Source organism: Myiozetetes cayanensis, unplaced genomic scaffold (genome assembly GCF_022539395.1).
Source record: "Myiozetetes cayanensis isolate MyiCay16 unplaced genomic scaffold, myiCay2020 scf2-11, whole genome shotgun sequence".
NCBI classification, from domain to species: domain Eukaryota; kingdom Metazoa; phylum Chordata; class Aves; order Passeriformes; family Tyrannidae; genus Myiozetetes; species Myiozetetes cayanensis.
In genome coordinates this window covers 8,996,114-9,019,481 of record NW_026087411.1, presented here as the reverse complement: position 1 = coordinate 9,019,481, position 23,368 = coordinate 8,996,114, and the positions used below count along the sequence as shown (strand labels likewise).

At 39.9% G+C, this 23,368-nt stretch overlaps 1 protein-coding gene across 4 annotated transcripts in view; it reads right to left on the bottom strand.

Moving 5' to 3' along the window:
• Positions 1-23,368, bottom strand: part of TASP1 (taspase 1) — a 76,655-nt gene that overhangs the window by 19,180 nt on the left and 34,107 nt on the right. For all 4 annotated transcript variants that reach the window (XM_050315307.1, XM_050315308.1, XM_050315305.1 and 1 more), the window contains 3 exons: positions 19,898-20,017; positions 18,992-19,070; positions 5,755-5,865 (listed from right to left, as the gene is read on the bottom strand). In XM_050315307.1, coding sequence (XP_050171264.1) covers positions 5,755-5,865; positions 18,992-19,070; positions 19,898-20,017 — 310 coding nt within the window. The remainder of the gene's footprint in view (positions 1-5,754; positions 5,866-18,991; positions 19,071-19,897; positions 20,018-23,368) is intronic.

Below are 23,368 nucleotides of genomic sequence, written 5' to 3'. Positions count from 1 at the left end.
ACCCAGAACTGAACACCACGGCCCAGGTTCAGCTGCTGACCAGGGATAGAACTTACAGATTTTAGGAGTGTTAAGGCAAATAATGGGTTCAACATTCACCCTTGCTCTGGAGGAACTACAGCTACAAGCGAAAAAACACTTTTTCTGTGACATCTCTTCCCCACTAAACCTCCCTCCCGTTGCTTCCTCCAGAGCAGGTGATCCATGTGAGTGGTTCCCTTCAGAGCCTGTGCCTTTTCTCCCCATTTGTAGCTGCTGCACTGATCCACTCTAGCACAGATTCCACACCAAGCTGTAAGAGAAGTGTTTTATTTACACTTAGCCAGCTGAGGGATGAACCAGCTGCTCATCAGATGTTTTTACTCTTCATACTCTTCCACAGCAGAGAAACCATTACCAGCTTCGTTGTTTACATTAGCTTTTCAAAGGCTTAAGACTTTGGTCTCAACACTGACTGGGGGGGTGGTGTAACCAAATTAAGTGCTTCAGCATCCCCCAGTTTTAGCAGCCAAGCAGTTCTAAACCTCCTCGTGTTGCAGCGTGAGGGAAATTTGGGCTTTATCAGGACAACAACCTATAGATCACCTACATTTTTAGGCTTTGTGTACCAAACGTGCTGAAAGCGGAGCTGTTTTGGCACTCTGCTTCTGCTTTCTATCCCACTGGACTCCAAGGTTAACAACTGAAATAAACATTAGAGGAATATAAGAAGCACTAAACGAAGCCTGCTTTTAATTTCATGCACCATTATTTGCTAAATGTTTAAGCACAAGCTGTGTGAAAGCAGAGGTCTTTTTATTTCACAGTAAGCTAAAACATCTATTTAGAGTTTTTAAAGAAGCTGCAAGGGAAAGCACCTGCACTCTAAAACTTTACAGGGTTGAATAATTAACTAAATTAAATAACAGAGGGTACCACTGACCAATACAACCCCAGTGCTCCTGACATGAAGAAGCACAGGCAGGACCAAGACAAACCCTTGTATAATATCACCAGGTTAAGTTTCCAGATGATTTTATTGTACAGTTAATGAAGACTGTACAGTTAATGAAGACAGTAGATTCTGTCTACCATCAAATACAAACTTAAGAAATAAAACAGGTTATATGAAACTTCAGGATCACTTCATTCTCTTCTCAATCTTGTCCTCTGTGTCATGGGGAAGCATAATAACCCTTCCAAAACTTGCTTCCTCTGTTACAAAACCACAAAACCTATGAGGCTTAGAGTGATGCAGCACCAAAATATAAATTAACAATAACACTGTGCAACGCCAGTCACTGGCAGTTTTGTAACTGCTAAAGTATGAGGCTTTTTCCTCCCCAACAAGCATAACTAATAATCAGGAAACTCTGAAAATTCTGTGATTCCTAACTGTCCAAGTTCCTGCCCAGAAGAGAGGAATTTGACACTAAATTTCTAAAAAGAAAGTGTCAGCGTTATCCTTCTGCTATTACCTTTCTGCAGACTTTGCTCGTTTGTCAACTGAAGCCCAACTTAAAAATACAGGAATAGAGAAGCATATTTCCACTAAGGAGAGAACAAATATCAGGTTCCAATTATTTCTTTCAGCTCGTTATTTTCTAACACCTTATAAGAAGCTTCTAAGTACAACTGGTAACTCTGCCATTGTTAAAAGCCCAGATTTCCCGCCAGTGAGATGACACAAACATTTACTCTAAGTCTACATTCCACAAACTTGGCTGCATTTGAAAGGAGTGATCAGTAACCAAACCCTCTGTTCTTCTGTTTGGAAGGTATTTGTGTTTACAGAACACCATTCTTCAACTGAGAACCAAGCCTTTCGTGCTCTTTGACTTAAAAGATACGGAGCCCATTCGCTTTACAAAAAAATCTACATTTAATTTCTCTCTATTACCCAGCTTTGAGAAAGGATGAGAGAAGCACATCTGACACAAGTTTGCTCATCACCTGCTGTTTAAGCAGCACTCACAGTTTAAGCCAGGCATTCCCAAGCTGGAAGGATTCCCAGGGCTCTGCAGAGACTCGGAGAGTTCTGTAAACAGGAAGCACCAATCTGGTGGCAACTGCCAAAATCAGCTGTTCAGCCCTCCGATACAAGTAAGGCACATTTTGACTTCTGACAAAACATTCTAGCTCAGCTTTGTTACAGGCTGGGTTTTTTTCAGCCTTGGTCCATTATAATCCTGGTGAAAGTCTGACAGGACCACAAAACAGGGCTTTAAGGAAGGCAAGAGGAGAATCCACACCACCAGCAAGGAGTCTATTAGCCCACTTGATCCTGTTGTTTCACAACATTAAGAAATCCTGCATCACACCACACCTCCTGAGCTATCAACCAGCACTTTGTCTATGAAAATTCACAGGAAAAAAAAAATCCCTTTTAGTATAAGCCTATTGTTTGAAGCACAATGAACGTTTTCAACCCTTTCACTTTGTTTGCCAGACGTAACTTTGCAGTCACAGAATCCCAGAACAGGTCAGGTTGGAAGGGACCATGGTGGGTCATCTGGTCCCAGCTCCCTGCTCAGGCAAGGTTATCTTAGAGCACATGGCACAGGATTGCCTCCAGATGATTCTGGAATACGCCCAGCGAGGGAAGATTCCACAATCTCTCTGGGGAATCCGTTCCCGTCAGCGGTCACTCACACAGTGGACAAGTTCTTCCTCATGTTCAGGTAGAACTTCCTGGGCATCAGTTTCTGCCACTGCCTCACGTTCTAGTGGGTGGCACCACTGAGCACAGCCTGGCTCCATTCTCTTGCCACCCCCCCTGTTAGATATTTATACACGTTCACGAGGTCCCCTCTCAGTTGTCTCTTCTCAAGGCTGAACAGCCCCAGCTCTCTCAGCCTTTCTTCCTAAGAGAGATGCTCCAGTCCCCCAGTCATCCTCCTTGCCCTCCTGTTCCAGGAGCTCCCTGTCTCTCTTGTACTGAAGAGCCCAGAACTGGGCACAGCATTTTAGATGTGCCTCACCAGGGCTGAGCAGAGGGGCAGGATCACCTCTGTCGACCTCCTGGCAATGTTCTTCCTAATGCTCCCCAAGGAGCCTTCTTGGCCCCCAGGACACACTGCTGGCTCATGGACAGCTTCTTGTCCACCAGGATCCCTAGATTCTCCTCTACAGAGCTGCTTTCCAGCAGGTCACCCTCAGCCCGGGGTTGTTCCTCCCCAGGTGCAGGACCCTGCATTTGCCTTTGCTGCATTTCACACAGTTCTTCTCCACCCATCCCTGCAAGCTGCGAGGTCCTTCTGAAGGGCAGCACAGCCCTCTGGGGCATCAGCCCCTCCTCCCAGCCTGGTGTCATCAGTGAACTTGCTGAGGAGGCATCAACCCCCTCATCCATGTCATCAAAGAACAATTTAAACAATGCTGGGCCCAGTATAGAACCCTGGGGCACACCACTACTGACAGGCCCCAAACTGGACTCTGTGACACTGAGCACAGCCTGCTGGGATCTGCCCCTCAGCCAGCTCTCCATCCACCTCACTGTCCACTCGTCCAACCCACACTTCTTGAGTTTGCCTGTGAACCTTCAGAACTGCCAGCATCCCCCAAAATTACACTACTGGCTACAAGCTCAGTACTATCTCACATGCAAACAGTAAGATAGATCTGGATTTTGAAGTTTTCCTCCATCAGTTTTCATTCTGAGGCTTTTTCAGTTTTCAGCTGAGGGCAAAGCAGATTTTATGCTTTCTAATCAAAACACAGCATCCCAGCACTGCACCTTCACAAAAAACCAAAGCTGGCTGTGTCTTTCCTTTTCCCCACATCAGCACTGCCCCAAAGTAGAACTGAGCAGATACACACACTCCTGCTGTCAGGCAACCAAAACTTGCAGTGGTAAGTTCCTGAAAATACAAGCCAGGTCTGTCCCTGATTAAAACATGAAACTTGAAAAAGAAATTATAAAGCAGTCTTTTCAGATTTTCTTATCATGAGGAGCACTAATTTGATCCTGCCTCTCACTCTTTTCACTTTCCCTTCTTTTGTTTGGAAAAGCCTGTTCTCCCAAGGCAGTAAGACATCACAGTGTTAGCCTGGTATCTGTCTGTGCAGTTCCTCTTTCTCTGTAACTGATAGCTTCAGGTACAACACAAACTTCAGCAACATTTAATATGTTCTTATCTCCCACAGAAATATTTTTACATTTCCAGTAAAGAATACGATGTATATATCACAGGGTAGCCAGTTAACATTTAAAATGAAAACATCTGCTATGCAAACTGGTGGCAAAACATGTTTGCATTAAACAGCAAAAGAAGAACTGCATTTTTGCTCACTGTTACCAAAAAGAACAGAGAAAACCAACTTAAAGAAGGCATCTCAACTAAAAAGTTTCATTTTTTTGGTCTTTTATCGGCCAGTTTCTATGAATACTTCACCAGTTGCTTTCTATTTTTTGTGGTTATGTATTAATATAAAATCTTATAAAGATACAGTACAGTTTGTGCTTGCTTTTAAGTATCCTTACCACAAACAGCACAATAAATTTGGGGAGTGTGAACTAAAGATCTGACTTGCCTGAAATTAAGCCAGTTCCATAGAATACCTTCAAAAGTTAGCAAAGTCATCACAAGCTTCCTTCCTAAAGGCTTCTCTTGGGTACAGAAATTCCCAATTTTGTGCCACTGGAATGAGTGATTAAATATAAGAAGTTAAATTTTTGCTGCTTGGATTAGGATCTTTTTTGGGGAACACCCACTAAGGCAACTGTTCTGCAGTCTCACAGCACCTCGAAGTGAGTGCAACTTAAAGCGCAGCCTTCCAATGTGAGGGTGATTTCCTTCAAACAGTCAAATGGAATGCTGTCACAAGCAGAGTTTAACATGGACTCAACATTTTAAACAGAAATTAAGAAACTGCAATGCATTGCTTGCCAACACCAAGGGCATCAGTCCCTGGGACCCCAAACGGTGTGCACATGTCCCTCTTTCAGCCCTAATTAAAACACCATAAAAATGAGCTCTGGCAACACGGTGCACAAGAGGTACTGTGCTGTCCACGAGAAATTTTGAAGGTGAAAATTGTCTAAAGCTTCAAAATTTTAAGGGCTATAAAGAGAGTGCAAGCCAACACATATGCCAGAAGCCTCGTTGGAATCGAGGCCGCTTTCAAAAGTTCAAGCTTGTGTGGATATTTGAAAATGACACGTGACAAATGACACGTGAAAATGACGAATTTGTATTTGGCTTGTGACTTGAAGAAAGAAAACAAGATCTATATTCAGAAGAAATTAAACCCAGATTGTGCAACTCTCTCTAATCAAGGAAAAAATCGGGTTTTGAATGGAGTCCACTTCACTTTTGCAAGAAATTAATTTCATCGTGTAGATAGCAAACCAGAATCCGTCCGTTTAAAGCACTTAGTTAGAACACGAGATGGCTTTGAGGTCTGCTATTTTTAAAAGGGTTAACATGATGAATAATTTTTACTAATGCTCCTAAAACCACCAATTCTAAAATATGCAATTGTACACCACAGCCCATGATTCAGGCAGGAAATTCTTTCTTCAAACCTCTCCGGGTATTCTATGACTCACATAACAATTGAGATACTTCCAAGGGTTTTCCTTTAGATTTCCTAAAATATTCTTCTGTAGTTTAACATTTTTCAGATGTCACACAACACTAAATCCGAAGCCAACTGCAACACAAGACTTTAAACAGAATTCATAAAAATAAGTGTCTTAATTTGGTTTTACAGCGTTGCTTGCATTTTAAACAACATTGGGCAACTTTTAGGCAATGAGGACCACAGACTTACCAATAAACTTGTTTTGCATAGTCTCTAGGAGAGCTTGGTGGGCATCTTCTGTTTGCAAAGCACATGAACATTCTCTGGCCAGTATGGTTCGGACAAGGTGCTCTCCACAACCTAAAAAAAACCATTAAGATTGGGAATAATTAAAATAAACGTGTCACCACAAAGTAACTCTGCTGTTAATTTACATCGTTACATTAATCTGGCTGTGATTATGTCAAATAAGGACGGTTTCTTTGTAGTGATGCCTATGATAAGTTTCTGCCTTTTTTTGAATTATATTTTAAGAAGAGAGTGGCACTGAAGTCACCTGAAAATTCCAACATTTTTCTCACAGCTTTCCTGAAACTTCTACTGCACAAATTTGTAAACTAAAAAGGGCACAGTGAGACTGTCTCTGACCTGTCACCTTTATCCAGACAGAATCCACTTACTCATCATTCTCTCAGCAATGATCCTGGCATGCAAGTCTTCAAACCAAGAAGATCTTCAGGGAATGCCACACTAACTCCTTCTGCATGACAGAATCTTCTGCTTAGTCCACCTGATTTAGCCTTTTGTCAACAAAGGAATACACGAATTCACCCATCCTTTTTCTGCTAGAGTGGCTGCTCACTGCAGTCCTAATACAAATTCTTGTAATTTTAAAAGGTTTAAGAAACTAAAAAGCTTCTGCAAATAACCACTCACTGTCTCAGTGCTTTCTGTATCACCTGAAACCTACTGAGGATGAAGACAAACAGGTCATTACTGCTGCTTTTATTCTGCAGGAACACTTTCACAGCTGCTATTTTTGCTCCTACACTCTTTTCCATCCCTGTGCTGTGCTTTGGGACACGCTGAGGCCAAATGGCCTCGTGCATGTTTATTGGATCACCATTTTTTTTGGACAGGAAAACCCTCTGGTGATACCTTCTACATATAGACAAAGGTCATTATGCTAATTATGCCTCCAGTTTGCTGACATTTATCCTCACTGGCAAGGAAGCAGACAGAGCAGCTAGAAGAGGTCTAAGCAAGAGCCAGTTAAACTGTGTTATCCAGCTAGGAAAGAAGGAGAAACACAACTGATCCACAGCTATAATGTAACAACGATTTCGAATTATCTAATTTGGGTGACTACTGATTGATCAGACTTGTAACTTCAGAGTATGTCAGGGCCTAAAACTGCATTAGACACCAGAACACACAGAGAAGCCAAATACAATCCATTCCCAATTATATATAAATATTCCTAGCATATTTCTCATTAAACATGACAAGCTGATGCAAGCACTGTGCTGGCTCCTTAAAAAAATTATCTGTATAATCCAGTTGGACTCATTAGTTCAGGTACAGAATCACATAAATACAGCTCTACTCAGCTTCCAGAAACCATTTACGGCTGGAAACGATCCAGTTGCTTCCACGTGGCAGGGAGCTGGAGCTGGTAGGACATCAGGCCCAGGCTGGCTTCAGACAAAGGATAACACTCACTTTACTGGAACCACTAACAAGCCCAGAAAGAACAGAGAGACCTGTGAGACACTGACTGAAGCCAGCCTAGATGTGGCATGAAGAAAAATGTACTAACTAACCCCAATCCAAAGTGGCCCCAGAACAGCCTGCTGAGCGTGTCTCGTCGCTGCGCTTCCCAAAACGCTGAGTTGAGAGCACTGCCTGGTTTGGGCACGACATGGCACAAAAACCACGTTGGCAGGTCTAGGGCTGTGTCTTGGAGCTACTCACAGACTGGTTTCTTGTTCTTCTCACCACTTAAACCTTAATTAACAAGGCTACCCAAAAAAAAAAAAAAAAAAAAAGTATCTCTTTCCGTTTACTTGTCACACAATTATACCCTCCCCCTTAAATGCAGAGTAAGTTTACAACCACTGTTCTTTAAAAATTCCTAATAGAGAAGGGAAACAAAAAAATTGCCCCACTCACTCTTAATTTCCAAGATTAGGGGAAAAAAAAAAAACAACAAAAAACCCTCAGGAGCATTATGGATCCACTAGATGTCAGACAGTCAGCTCAGGGATCAGACTGATGAAAAACTGTGTTTCCCAAAATCTCGCTACATTCAATCATCAAAATAATACCTTAGCCTTCAGTTATGTTCTCCTGTTAATGGGCAGTGTCTCCGGATTAATACAACTCTACAAATCCACAGACACGTGGCATAACAGAAAAACAAAAAAAATCCTCTGTACAGCAAACTGATTGAGTAAAAGCAGTTACAAACAGAGGAAAAGGAAAGAGCTGAAATCCTACAACAATTAAACAGCCCAGGGGGGCAGTTCTTGAGATCACAAAATGTGTTTTCATGGAGAGTGTCAAGAGACAAGGGAAGGGTCCTGGTTGGGAGATAATCTTCAAGAGGCTCCTGCAATAGAGCATCCTCAGCAGCTGCTTACAGCCTGTCCATTCACTGCCTCATGACACCCACACTCAAAAGCTTCTGTCCACAATAAACCTGAGAGTTATCTACTACTTATTCCAGACAAAGAACACAGGGGGAAAAAAAAGCCATAAGATGCATTTTATCCATAGATTACAACCTGGATACCACTTTTCTTTAAACTAAGACACTTTAATCACTACAAAGTTTTGCTGTGAAGAAAAAAGAAACTAAATAAGCATATGCTCCAGCAAAAACTGAGCAAGTTGATTTTTTTTCTTGAAAAGAACCTGTTAATACCTTTAAATATAACATTTATACCCTATGTGAGGTAAGAAGCATTGGGACTGAGACTGGGAATCAAACAAATGAGATACAGAAATGAGAGTGAGCCCATGCATGTCCTATGCATCAAGTAATAAAACCAGATGTTACTACTTCACAATTTTAAACTATTTCCTAAACTGGCATCAAAAAGACAATAGCCATTTTTTAGCATGACGTAGAATGTTATTTATCCCCCAAGAGAATGACTTTATTGAAGAGTTCCCATAACATCAAGTCTGCTCCAAAAAAACATTCAGAGAGAGAAAACTTAATCTGGCTTAAGAACAGCTGCAGCCCCACTGATGTGATCCAGGATCAACCACAAAGAAAGCAGCTTTGCAGTTCTACTAACACATCACACATCTCGACATCCCCACAGACAAAGTCAGTTCTTTATGTCATACTTATGTCAACCTATAAGGCAGCAAACTCACAGACTGCTGCTGGCAGCGCATGCAGAAATCTTTCAACGCATCACATGCTGGCAATCTGCAGGGACAGACAACTAAGGAAAATAATTCCCCCTTTCGGAAAAGAAAAATTTGTTACTGCAGTTTTTGATGTAGGAACATCTATTTTTGAACGAGGAAAAGAAAAAAAAAACAACAAACAAAACAACTAAGTAGTGTTTTACATACTTTGACCAGATAAAGGCTGAGAAAAAAAACTACCCTAATTATTCCAATGGAATTACCCTTTCTATTACCTCCAGTCAGAACCAAACTGTCTTGCAGGTTTAGCAGACCTATCTGTCTCTATAGCCTTAAACACTGGAGATCATTCTAGGACTAGGCACAAAATGAATGCACACATCAGTACAGTAATCAAAACTGATTTACGTCTTACAATATAACGCTGTGGGTTCAAATTTATAGTTCTAGTCACTCGTAATCTAACCACCACATCAGCCAACTTCCGAAAAAGCTGTATTAACGTGACCCCAGAACACCAACTACAGTGAAAGCTACTTAAACACATTTCCAAATCATGCACACGAGCTGATGAAAATGTAAATCTGCTTCATTTGCTGAACTATCTCACATTATGCTACATTTAACTGCATGTGTTTCTATACTTGGCGGTTTTTTCACAGAATAACACTAAACCCAAAGCAACAGGGACTCCCAATAAGAATGTTTCAATTCTACATTAAAGTCTCAAATACATTTGCTTTAGTAACTGTCCTGTAAACAGAGTTTAAATCATTTTACTATCCTCTCCCAGTTAGGAGGATGACTTCTTTGGTAACCTGAAGCTCATTATATTTCAGAGACAAACATTTTGCAATGACAGAGCAGCGCTTCCCTAAGACTTCACACATGGGTGACTCAAATGGAGATGACTAGCTGGAAAAATTTACTGGGTTAAATTAGTGCTTCTCACTGAAATAACTGTTTCATATAGCAAACAAATTATTTTCCTAACCCAGGCATATTTTGCAAGCACCGTGTTTCCTATTCAAAACCCCTCCAGTGACAAAAATACTACTGTTGGAACTGCTGTTGTCCATGTTCACAGGACTAAGTATAATTAACTGCCCTCCTCTGGGATCACTACTGGCAAAGGGAGCAGTGTTTCTACAGGAAATGTAGTCTATATAGTTTATTTTCATAAAATCTTCATACATGCAAAGATGGATATTTTGATGCAAGTTTCTAGTCTCCTACATGAGAGGGAAAGAATAAAGCAGATTTCTAAAGCTCCAGAGGTCTGTGGCAAGGGAAGGCAAGAATGACAAGGCTTGACAACCACAACACATTTATTTAGCACTCAAATCAACACACTCGGTGAGAACCAGAATTTTACAAACGAACAAAAAACCCACAAACAAACAAAACTCATCAAAAAGATCCCAAGCAACCTGTCTTCAACCAGAAGCTCCTACCCCTGCCTGAAAACTACTTGAAGATCATATAGAAACATCAGAACTAATTTTCAGAGACACTTCTCTTCTTGGATCATGCCACAGCACAGCTTTCAATGCAGTGTTTCTTTCCAAGTGCCAAGCTGACCAACAGTGAATTAGGACTTCCCTCTTCTGTGGGTATTGAAATGTGTCATTTTTGATAATAATATCGTTTTTCCTTCTCAAATACTCCTCATTGATTCCTACGAGATCCCCACAAGATTCAGTCTCTTTTTCTTCTGTTACCCTATTATAACTTCACAGTTACAGATGCAATCAATAGTCCTCTCAAGTTACTAGTTCAGCCAAAATTTTTTTTAGGTGTTTTCTGCATAAAACCTGATCACATCAGTAACGAACAAAGCTTAGCAAAGGCAAGTTCTGGGAGCATGTGAACCACCAGCCGCTGTGCTGGAGGGTCAGGTCCATCTCATGCATTACAATCAGTGTTTATCTAAATGCATATGATGGGTTTTAAGCTTTAAGTCTTTCTGAAGGTTTTGTTCTGTTGGGCTTGTTGGTAAATGAATCCAGTGTAACAACAGCACAGCACTGGAGGGGTATGTGCTGCAGCTGGCTGTGAAAATATCAGTGCTGAACTGAGAAAAGAGACAAGACATTTAAGCTGAAACTTAAAATTTTGTATTTTTTTCTTCCTAAGCAATTTTTTAATAGCTAATAGCTCTGTTCTGTAGTAATTTGCTAGTTAGCCTTTGCACAGCTTCCACAGCAACCAAGTTACTAGGAGTTATATTCGGTGAGGGTTTTTTTTTAAGATTGTTAACATCTTTAATGTTCAGCTATTCGATACTATTTTAAAATGCATACTAATCTAAAGATAAGGCCAAAAAAATCCTTAATAGTGTTTAAATTTTAATCTTTCTGTACCAAACAATAACTAACACTCATAGTTCACAGCTTATCCAAAACTTGCTTTGGTAGATTCAGTCTTGCATTTGAGCTTCGTTCAGCTAAGGATTAAATCACTGCTCTCCCCCTCAAGCACAGTGGCTTCTCAAGGAGATTTCTAATGCCCTGAAAGAACCACAACAAGAGGAGAAAGAACCCGGCACAACACAAGCCGAACATCCCATTCCGGGCGTGCTCTGCATCCCACAACGGATCCCCCTCCAAAGGGACCGGGATGGCAAAGGGAAGCAAGGCCTTGTGCGGGGCGAGGGCCTCTGAGCAGCGTGTCAGAGAGAAATTGGGGTTTTTTTCTGCTCCTTTTGATGGGAGATGCTTTCAAGTCAGGAAATGAGAAGCAGGTGTGCCAGAGGGCACACACACACACACACACTCACACACACACACACACGCAGCACGCCGAAAAACACGCGGTTTCAATTTGCCGACATGAAAGAGGCTCCTGTTGAATGGGAGGAGAAATGAAAACGCAGCTTGCTTTCTGTGAGCCACAAGCAGGGAGCTTGTGGAGCCCTGACAAGCTGCTGGAGCCCTGTCTAGTGAAATACACGGTACCTCCACACCGAGTGTCGGAACTTGGTTTAAAGGAGCGTAAAATGGAAACTTGCGTCACTCGCAGTCAAGAACGGAAAAATTAATCTGGTTTACTCCACTGCCAAAGTTTGAGTCTTCTCTTTTCAGAAGCTACAGAAACAAGTTACAGGTTATCTGCTCTGGGTTATCTATACAGCAGAGTCTGAACCCCGTCCTGTTGTTTTAGCTTTGATATTGTTACTTCCAGTTCAGCAGTAGTTCCTTAAGTGTCAGCTAACAAGAGCTACTATTGCTGCCTTATTTCCTGAATAACTTGTAGTTATGCCTAATGGAAACACAGTGAAACCTGTATTTTATGTCATTTCCAACATCTCTAGAAAGAGCTGACTAAAAACTTGCAAGCCAGTGATTTTAAAAAACAAAAATACAGTACAATGAAAATATTTGCCTGGCAAGATACTGATGCAGTTAGTTACATATTAAAATAAAAATTTAATGTATAATTCTGAAAAGACATAGAATGCTCCAGTCTAAAAGAATGCACTGTAGTATTAAATTAAACTTGCATAACTTTCAGCTTTTTGTACTCCTATCGGCTGCTGCATCTTGTCTTCATGCAGGGGAAATTTTTAACTTACTGACCTGCTGCCAGGAAGAACACCTGCAAACAAAATGCTGTCCAATTCCTAAAGCATTGATCCTAGAGGGATCAATGGAGCACATTCCTCCTGCAGACAGAATATCCTTAGATGATTTACCTACTAAGAATATGCAATGGAAATCTTCCAAAAGGTTGAAACTTTAGTAAATTTGGGTAAGTTTCAAAGATAACAAAAGGCAAATTCAACATCCAGACAAGCTGTCTCTAAAGTATCTTCTCTAAGGAAAGGTGGGAAAACACTTACTCTGTCTCTAAGTTTTTAATATGGGCAAAATAAACTAAAAATCACTCTGAAGAACAACTCATTCAGCTTTTCTACAATTTTACAGATAAGGGAAAAAAAAGGTTCAAGATGTACAATGTGCCAAATGCATGAATCCTTTACTTCTAAATAGTGGGAAATGACAGGTAACTTTATTATAAAGCTATTTGTTTCAATTGTTAATGAGAGTTTCAGATGTACCTCCAAGAGGTTAGAATGAGGAAAAAAACCTGGGTCCCTTTAAAAGGATGTGCTTTTTACATTCTTCTTTAAAATTAACATATTTTGTAGGACTCATTTCAGTTGAACTGAAAGAGAAAAGTAACACTTTTTTTGCCTCGGCCGCCTCCAGAAGCTTTGCTGCTTCTGATCTCTTGGTAAAATTACTACACTCTTCCAAACTACATCACTTTTGTCATACAAAACTTACAGGGAAGAAGCAAGACAGCAGCCTAATTGTTAGTTACCTCAACATATTCAACCATTTACTCCCCATCAGAGAGGAGTATTTAAGAAATAAAAACAGAGTTCAGTTTGTCCCTGTCTCCAACTCAATTTATACCCATGCACCTATTTCAAGTCCAATTAAAATTTCAAGAGGCAATAAGTCCTCTTTGATTATTGCATCCATCCAGTCCTGCTTCCAGCAACTCTTCCAAAGGCAAGTCAAACAACCACTGTGATAATTTTGAGGACAAACCCCTCAGCTTTGAACACTGTGTTCAACTGACAGCTTCTCAACGCTACCCCTCCCACAAATCATCCCTGCCTCTTGCATCCTTTCCCTTTTCCCAGCCTCATGGTGGTGGTGAGTTAGTTCAGACACCACATGCTACAGCACTGAAGCCTCTGAAAAGCATCTGGACACAAAGGCTTCAGAGGTAAACACTGATGTGTCTGGAGATAGACCTCTTCTTCCTCTACCCTCTGGTTCACGGGAACAATGACATAACTCTCCTCCACATGCAGCTGCTTCATCTGTGATGCATTAGGTTACCTATTATCCCCCAAACCTTACAGGACCAGACCGATTTTGAGAGATAACACACATTTCTACAAAGGGATTAACTGTATCATAATATCCATCTCACGCAGCGCAGCTCGAACAATCTGCTCGGGACACAAGGTTTGCACGTGAAATTCCTCCGGGCATTTGGAGCGCGGGCTCAGAAGGACACGGGCCAGACACACAATGCTGCACTTGTGCCTTATCTCAGGCCTAGTAACACGTGTGAGGTCGAAGCAAGGTTTAATTACATTATAAATGTAATCCACTGGCACAGGTTGCCCAGAGAAGCTGTGGATGGTCCAATCCTGGCAGTGTTCAAGGGCAAGCTGGATGGGGCTCTGGTCTAGTGCAAGTAGTCCCTGCCCATGGCAAGAGGGCTGGAACAAGATGGTCTTTAAGGTCCCCTCCAACACAAACCACTCTATGATTCTACAAAACAACACCTGGCCAGCTATCCACCACTGGATCCTTGGACACCTGGAGATCACAAAGCCATTTATCTGCATTAAAGCTTTCCTGAAAAACATTTACTCTGTAGATTTCCACATCACAGTGGTTCGTGTCAAGAATGTGTTTTCAAGTAAGAATCTACAGATCAGTGGCTTCTGGAGACAAAAAACCCCTGCTGTTACCTGTGTCTGATTCAGTCAGGAGCAAGCTCTGGGTAGTGGAGAAGAGCAAGACATCACTGAAAGATGTCACTGAATCTTCAACCACACCTCTTAAGTAAATCTCCACAAATCTGCCATCCCTGCTACCTTCTCAACAAAGCACAACTTTAGGCTCAGTCCTGAAGCCAAACTGCATTTGTTAACACACTTAACTTTTCTGAATGAGCTCAATATATTACAAGGCTCCAATCCTCCTTCTTTGGGATTATAAACCATGATTAGGTGCTATTTCAATTCTCCCTGGGACATCCTATGTGCCTTTCTTGTATCAAACACTCTCCTCAAATGAATTTTAACAGAAGCTGGAGACTTTGCAGCTTGCATCACAGAATTTCTGCATTTTGTAACTAATGCAAGACCTTCTGACTGCCTTCAGAAATGCAACATTAAAGGTCTGCTGGTTTTAATGACATTTGTAGTTAGGGTTCTGTATATCAAGACAGAACCAAGGCTTTTCAACTTATCTCCCAGGCAAGACACAGACCCTTCCCCCCCAGTAGTATTACTTTTGGCACAGTTAGTGGATGAATATTCACAACCACCACGGGTATTCCAACTGGGGAGGAGATTCAATGTCACACTTGATATTGTTTTGAATGAGAAGAATATGCACCAAGCCTTTGATTCCTATTCTGTTCAGGAAAAAATAGGAAATGTTTTCTTAAAGTACAGCCAAAAAAAAAGGACTATTGTTTCTCCTGCGGTTGGGTTTTGTTCACAAATGTTTTCCCTCCAAATAATACCCATCTTCCTGTGTTTACATTCATATACCAACAAAAAAACAGCCACTAAAGAGTTCCAAGTGGCCTTAAAAGGGTGGGTTTGGCCTCTTTTTTTGGTGGGGGTACTTAAAGGGGAGGTTGTTTTGTTTGTGTCTGTGTGCACACAAGCATGATAAAGCTTTTAGACACCAGAGATTTGGCTTCTCCTACACACTGATCCAAAAACCAGTTTAGCTGTTACATTTATACTAAATAAAGGCCACTGGTCATGCTCAGTCATTTAAGAAGTTCTCACCCAGTCTCCACCACCACTCTTGCATGGAATGGCACTTTTGTATTATGCTGTCAGATGTCACAGTTCAGACTTCCCAGGTATTTTGGCTATGCCAAGATACTGCAAAATTCTCTGGGTTTCTTGAATTTTAATACTGGTTTTGAGACACTTAGAGAACACTTGTAATGCTTATCCTTCAGGTGCCAATAAAGCCCCACAGCCATTCTTTTTTCCTCAAAAAAATATTAATGTTTATATAATTCACAGTTTATATGTCAAAATGCCTCCAAAAGTTGATAGGAAAAAAAAATCAGAAAGATTTCACTTGTTTGCACAGAGACTGAATTTTAGATTGAGAGTTACAGAATAAACCTTGAATTTCACGCCCTTTATATTCATTCCTAAGTTCCACCATCTCCCCCATCCTGTCTTTAGAAAGTTTTCATCTTTTGATTTCAGTTGTCCCAGGCCCTGTTAAACTATAACCATAAAATATGAGTTCTACAATATCCTGTATTTTATAAACCTTGAAGTAACTTTGGAAAAGCCAAAAAAAACAAAACCAAAGACAGTGTGGTTAAACAACAAGGCCAAGTGACTGTTAGAGGTATAAAATTACCGTTCAAGAAGTTGAAGTCATGCCCAAACAAGTTCAGAACCACCACCTTTGGCACATTCAATATAAAACCACGACAAAAATAGCCAAAAATATTTAAGAAGCAACTTGCTAAAAGGCAGAAGAACTAATAGCAAATCCTGCCTGAAGAGGCAGAAGCAGCAGAAGCCTGCCAGCAGCCACAGGGCCAGCAGAAGATCCAGGATGTCTTCAAATAATGCACAACCACTGAAGGAAAGTTACAGGAACTTGGAAGTCCTTTAAATGAATTAATTGTATGGCAATGTCTTCACCCTCCTCCCTCCTTTTTTAATGAGGCAGGTATTGAAAGAGGTGTCTCCAACTGAAGCTTCAACAGGAGGATTTCAGAACGAAATTAATAAAAACTCAAGAATAAACCCTACAGTGTTTTTCCCGTGGCATTTAAAGTCACACTTTTCCTTTTCCAAGAAAGCTTCTACAGAGGTAAACCACCACAGAGGAAGGAAAACATTCCCAGCAAAATTTAAACAACTGCAAATTGCTTCTTAAATAACTGCTCTTCTAAGAACAAAACAAGAAATGAGAAATCTTGAGAAGTCACCCTGACCTATCAAAGGCAAATATATCTGCAGCTTCCAAAGTGCCAGTATCACAAACTGCTAGAAGCTTGGATAGGGCAGTGGAGGTGCAATTCCATAAGTAAGGAATCCAAACTTGGCCCTTAAAAACTGTGTGTAGGAAACTAATATCAAAGAGCATCCCTTCCATGATTGATTACAGAGCCTGATATCGCTAACTCTCAAAGCTTGAATTTCTATCCACATCTATCACTAAGAACAGTTAAAAAGCCTAAACCAACACAAAATGTGACAATTTTGATTCCCCAAAGAATATTGAAGTTAAATTACTTGGTTTAACATCTAGCAATAACTTTGAGCATAAAAAAAAGAATTTCTTGGAGAAAAAGATTTGTGCCAAATTTACCACTTACAGATAAATTAAAAGGAAGAGACATGGGAAATTAAAACAATATTATATTGAGAGACCCACAGAAATCCAAACTGACTGGAAATTTCTGTCACTTTATGAGCACATTTGAAATGTTTTTACATACAGGTGTAAATGTCTGTGTGTAAAATGAAACAAACACTAAATGAACGTGCACAGAGAGAACACACAGAGCTTCTATTTACACATAACATGCAAGTTTCATACATTGTCTTTTTTAAAAAAATACATGTCCACACAAAACTCATTTAGAAGCCTAAAGAGAAGGGTATAATCATATTACAAATACAGTCTGGTCTGATTTGAGCTCCACCAGCAGTGATCTTCTCTAAGGAAGCACTGCCGACCCTGGAGTTTTCCAAATCAAGGCATCTTCTACAGTTTACACAGTACCTTTATTTTCTGAAAAAACCATTTAACAATGATGTATGTTAATGTATTATATTCTTGCTGAGCCATGGCATTTTCACCTGAATATTTGCAGATGTTTATGCCCCCATTCCCAACTCCTCTTGTGATCCAGCCAAGTTCTAAGTTTCATTCTTTCAACTTTTCCTATAACTTAATTTTTCCATCCCTTTACTCCTTAATTAAATTCATGGTTCACATTGTTGGATGTTCATATTTTAAACAAGAGTCAGGCATCAATACATTTTAAAACTGCACTAAACATAAAGTACATTATAAAATAAAACATTATGAGCTTCTGAAAATGGAAAAAAGAATGGTATTGATTACAGAGGAGCTCTCACTTCCTGTAAACATTTCTATCTCCCTCTCTCTCACAGGCATACACACATTTACTTTAAAGGAAAACCAGAAACAAGAGTTTAATTAAACACCACTAGTCTGAATTTCAAATCAGGGAATAAACAGATGGCCACGCTTTCTAAAGCACCAGCAGGCCACTTCAATTAACTGGGACTGGGATCAGGGTCATGTCATGGAAGCTCGAAGATCTGAACCAAAGAAACACAGATATGTGTGTGTGTGATAGTTATAAATAGGAGAACATTAAAGTATTTACCACTATACAAAATTGGTACCAGCGAAAAGGGAGGAGGTTTCTATTTAAGGCCATCATTAAACCCAGACATCTCCTCTAAGTGCATCAGTACTTGCAGTGACTTCAAATCCAGTTGACTTTGTAAAGAAGAGTATTACTCTAAAAGCAATTCCTTGAGTAGAATCATCTTCTGACACTTCTGTATTCAGCAGGACTTTCCCCTGAGTAAGTACTAAGAAGGATTATTTGCTATCACTGACACTGGACTTGAGGGTGAACACCTACACAAATTTTCAACAGTGCAAGACAGATGTAAATGCAGGGGAAATTAGAAAGGTATATGACTCCAAAAGCAGCATAAGATATTTCTGATGCTCTTTGAACCTCTCAAATGTTAATTCTATACCCTACTACCTTACTCCCCTCAATATTTCTGTATCAGGACTAACTCTGCAATGCCCATGGGATACCAGTGACATCACCTAAACCTGATCTCTGCAGATTTCCTTCACCTCTCCCTGTACTGAAAACTGAGAACTCTGACACTTATTCCAATAATTTGGTTTTGCTTTCTCCATTTCCTTTTAAAAAGAAAAGAGAGATGAACAAATTCATTTAAATATTCACTGGAAATAGGAATTACATATTTTGGAGGGAAAAGTGTCAAATTATCTTAGTCCCTTTCAGAAGGCTTCCAGTCACAGAGGAATTCTGCATTTAACACAATATTGGGTTTCTTCACAGGAAAGGTTCCTAAATATATAAATACAGCACATCTTGGATTTAAAGACAGTACTGGTATATATTTATATGCAAATAAATGATACAAACATGGAACACAGTCTGGAAATAATGCTGATATTTGAATCCACCATCCACTTACTTGGAATTTGCAAATTAACTACATTACAGAAAGACTGCAACTTTGTTAAATATTTATAAAAGTAGTAAATACCTGAAGTACTCACAGCAGTGGAGTAAGGGGTATGAGCTCCTGTATTTTCAGCCCAGCAGCCACAACCATAAAGAGCTGCCTAAGGAAAGAAGTGAATTGTTCATAAATTTTAAGCACACAAGATTTTTGGTTTGTTCCCTTTCCTTAAAAAAAAACCCCAAACAACAAAAATCTCAAACCAACAACAAAAAAGAAACCCAAGAAAAATCCAAGTATTAATAGAAAAAATAAGAAAGAACATCATCATTGTATTGCAATTCCAACCCATGTTCATATGGATTGTTCATATCAAATCCTGTTCATATAAAATCTCTTTCACTCTGCTATTCCAAAAAAAGCCAAAAATTCTTAAATACATTTCAAGAGAGAACTGCTTTCAAGACAGTAGCAAAAGTTAACCAAAAATATAGCAATGGAGGATAACATTTTTGATGTACCTCAAAATTCCCTCACCTAATAACGGTAAGGTGACACACCAGAAATGTACATAACATAAATATTAATAACATTATTAATAATTAGAAATAGAAATTATTTATAAACATAATAATAAGTAAAACCAGCACATGATAAATACCTTTTGTGTTAATGCCTTTGTCACTTCCACCGATTCACAAGATCACTTAAAAATTAGTTAGGACAGCTTTCCTAAATACTGAGGGGAATCTTACTTCAAGACTTGAAGCATTTAAGACACTATTTGTGGTATTAAGGAGGTATTAAAGCCCAAGAAATTAACTTATTAAATATCTCTGGCAAAAGGTAACCCACTACAGAACAACCTCTTACCTACCCACATTTTATTGCACTGATGGAGGACACGAAGAACAAAAATTGCATTTCAGTGGTCAATACCAACTAAAAAACTGCCTAATAATGTTTAATATAGTTTTAATAAAAACTAACCTGACCAACTCTTCCAGGATGCTTCAGTGCTAAACCTCCACTGGAGACAGCAGCAGCAACGTTTCCTTCTTGGTCAACAACAACTGCCCCAACTGTATCCAACGTTCCTGAGTCGTTCTCCTGCAGGACACACAAACAGGAACACTTATAAACTAAAAACAGTTTATTAGAGGCAGATTATACTTAGGAGTGTGCAAACTACTGTACACAAAACCAATCACAGGCCTAGCAACAAAATGGATTTGTTTTCATGCACGGTTTACCCACTGTGCTGCCATAAATCTTCCTAAAATGCCCTCTTGCCTCGGACAGGACCCAAAGAAAAAGAAGGTAACGAGAAGGTAATAAAACATCTCAGAACTCATTCAATGCTTAAATCACCTGCCTTCACTCACAAAAGTGTCAAAACCACTCTTTTCTTAGTGGTGGCCATTTGTCCACTAAGAAGTGATTCAGCAACTTATTCCAAAGATCCTGTACCAAAAGGCCTTCCCCAAGGGCTTCCAGATGGAATTTTCAGAGGCTCTGATCTTTAAAGATCTTTAAAGATGTGTGATTAAAAAAACAAACACACAAAACATCAGCAAGAAAAAACAAAACAAAACCAAGAAGCAGTTTACCATGTAAAGAGAAAACTCTGATATTCTGAGTGAGACAATAAACAGAAGCCTTGAGAAAAAATCTCCCCTAGGTCAGATTCTTTCACCCAGATTTTTTTCCCAGTTCAGCAATCTTTAGGGGGTGAAACAATTTAATTTTTGCTCATTAGAAAAGTGTCCTTTACCATCTCCTCTGATGTAGATCCTCCCCCCTAAGAGCAGGGGTCTTCCAGCATGCATTCCTGACTCAAGCTCTCTGCCTGCTGTTCCACAAACACTTCTGCTCTCTCCCCTTGGATCTTTGTGCCTTTCCCCTCTTCCTTAATACACCTGTTCAGGCACTCTTAAAGAAAGAGCAGTTTCCCCCCCTCTGCCTGGGTTTTCCCTGGATTCCCCCCTCTGCAGAACCCAGGGCATGACTTCATGCCCAACCACACACCCAGCATGCAGTGTACAGAAAATAAAACTAATTAACAAAACTGATCCATCATCCATCACACACTCCAAAGGTGCACACTGATGCTGCACAAGCCTCAAGCCTCTTATATAAACTCACCCAAGGAAGGATATTCAGTTTTTCATATAAATGTGAATTTTCTGCACTAGGATCCAGAGGGAGGAAAAAAAAAAATACACCAAACTACTCAACTTCAAATTATTAAGTTCCCACCATCAATTAGAATTTCCAATGTCACTTATCAAGCAGGATTTTTAGGACTCCTACACTGATGATACTCTGGCCACACTGAAGAGAAAACACTTGAGTTCAATATTAAACCAAGCAGAGGGATGTCCCAACAGCACAGCAGAGAAACTGCTTAAAGGAAGAGAGGTGAGAAGCTACACACCCAGGGTCTCAACTAGCACCGGGAAGAAGAGCAAGTTGAAAAGCAGAGGAAGGAAAAAAATAGGATAAGAAAAGGCAAAAAGAGTTCTGAGGGCTGGAACAAAGGGGATAAGAGAAGAGCAAACTCCCTTGCAAATTGAAAAGGTGAAAGAAAATTAAAGAACCCTTCCTTAACATCTCGAGTACAGCTGTATTTCACAATTCCCAGGACTTGCAGACACCACCTAAATAAAGTAACATTAATCCAGTCTGAACAAGACTTATCAGTGGATTGAAAAGCAGCAGAGCACGCTGCTCACTGGAGGTGCAGACTCCCATCCTTGGGAGGTTTTGAATCCTCCCATAACTTCTATATAGAGAAGAACTACTAATATGATACAGGTTTTGTTGTCCCTCCCCTGCCCCCTTTTATCAAAGGAAATTATACCCACAACAAGAATTGTGATTAATAGACAACTACAGATATGAAAATCAAGCCTGTCAAAGTTAGGAAATAGCAGAATTAAGGCCACCTGGGCAACCTTAATTCCTATTAAAATCAAACATTTAGGGCTTCTATTATGAACAGAAATACATCTTAGAAGGATGATCAGTAAATTTTTCATATCATCTGACAGCCTAGGAAAACAAAATGTTTGCAGCCTTCTTTGCAGCATCTGTAAAAGTATCTGCTCAGTCTGCCATCCATCCTCTGCCTTAGCTCTCACACATATAAAATATTTGCCTTCAGTACCTCCATTACTAATTTCTTTTTTAAAGAGATCTTTTAATCAAAACCCCACAAGCGTTTACAAGTATATACTAGATGGAAATGTTCTCTATCATTATTTCATTTCAAAGAAGATCCATTTCCCATCAGTCCGTGCCATCAATTCAGTGGCAGTTTGCTTGCTCTGGCTTATTTTATTTTTAAATGGGGCAACTAAGGAGGTTGGAAACCTTTCCTAAGGGAAGCATTACTAAGGGAAGGTTGTGCTGGTCCACACAACCCTCTGAAGGAAATCTGTATCAGTCAAGCAAAGGAATTCCATATTTTCCTTCTCAGTCATGTAAGTTTGTTAGGGTTTGGGGTTTTTTTTTGTGATCAGAAAAAGATTCACTGATACAGAGGTGATGTTATATTTATCCTTGCTCAGCAAACTGAAAACCAGTGGGGACCAGTTCTACTCCACTTCCCATGGGAAAAATACACTGTCAGCTCTATTCTAGACTTGCTCTGCTTGCTCCCATTTCAACATTACAGACTTCACACACTTACAAGTGACAGCATGAATCAATTCTACAGTTTAGGACTAAAAATTTAATGTATATGTAAACTGTACTGACAACCCTACGACTTCTGAACCAGTAAATGGCGAGCTCATCACAATTTAACAAAGGAACTTCCTGTGAACCTCCATCCAAAAAGGCATCATGTGCCTGAGGAGGTCCAGGAAGAACACACCTGCTGAGAAGCCTTTCAGTGTCACACATTTTATCTCCTCACACCAGAAGGATATTGAAGAATACATAATCCTGTCAAGCCCAGTATCAGGATAATCAAAGCAAGTACATTAAACACTACAATTCACGAAGCCTAAAATAAGCCCAAACTTTATAAGGTTCCAACAGGAACAAGACCCAGTTTGCTTGCCCTTTTCTTTTTGTCTATTCGTTTTATTAATTCAGCACTTCAGATTTAAGAATTTTTTGAGTTCTCTAAGGAAACTTGACTATTACTTGGTGATACCTGCTAACAAATTCCACATCTGACTTCAGCTAATAATTTATATGAGCAGGTCCACTACAAAAGCAGTTTGGGGGTTTTAAAATGTAGTATTGCAACCTAAAAATCATTTATTACGTAGTTAGAATTTTCATGGAAACAACCAAGGGTCAAGGTGCAAAGTGAGACCTCACACTACTTAATTAATTTGCACCTTGTGACAGGAAAGGAAGTTAAATTCATGAAACCATGGTCCAAATAGTCAAACTTTGCTAAGAACATGGATTCAAAGCAGGAAGATGATCATCTGCACAACTGCA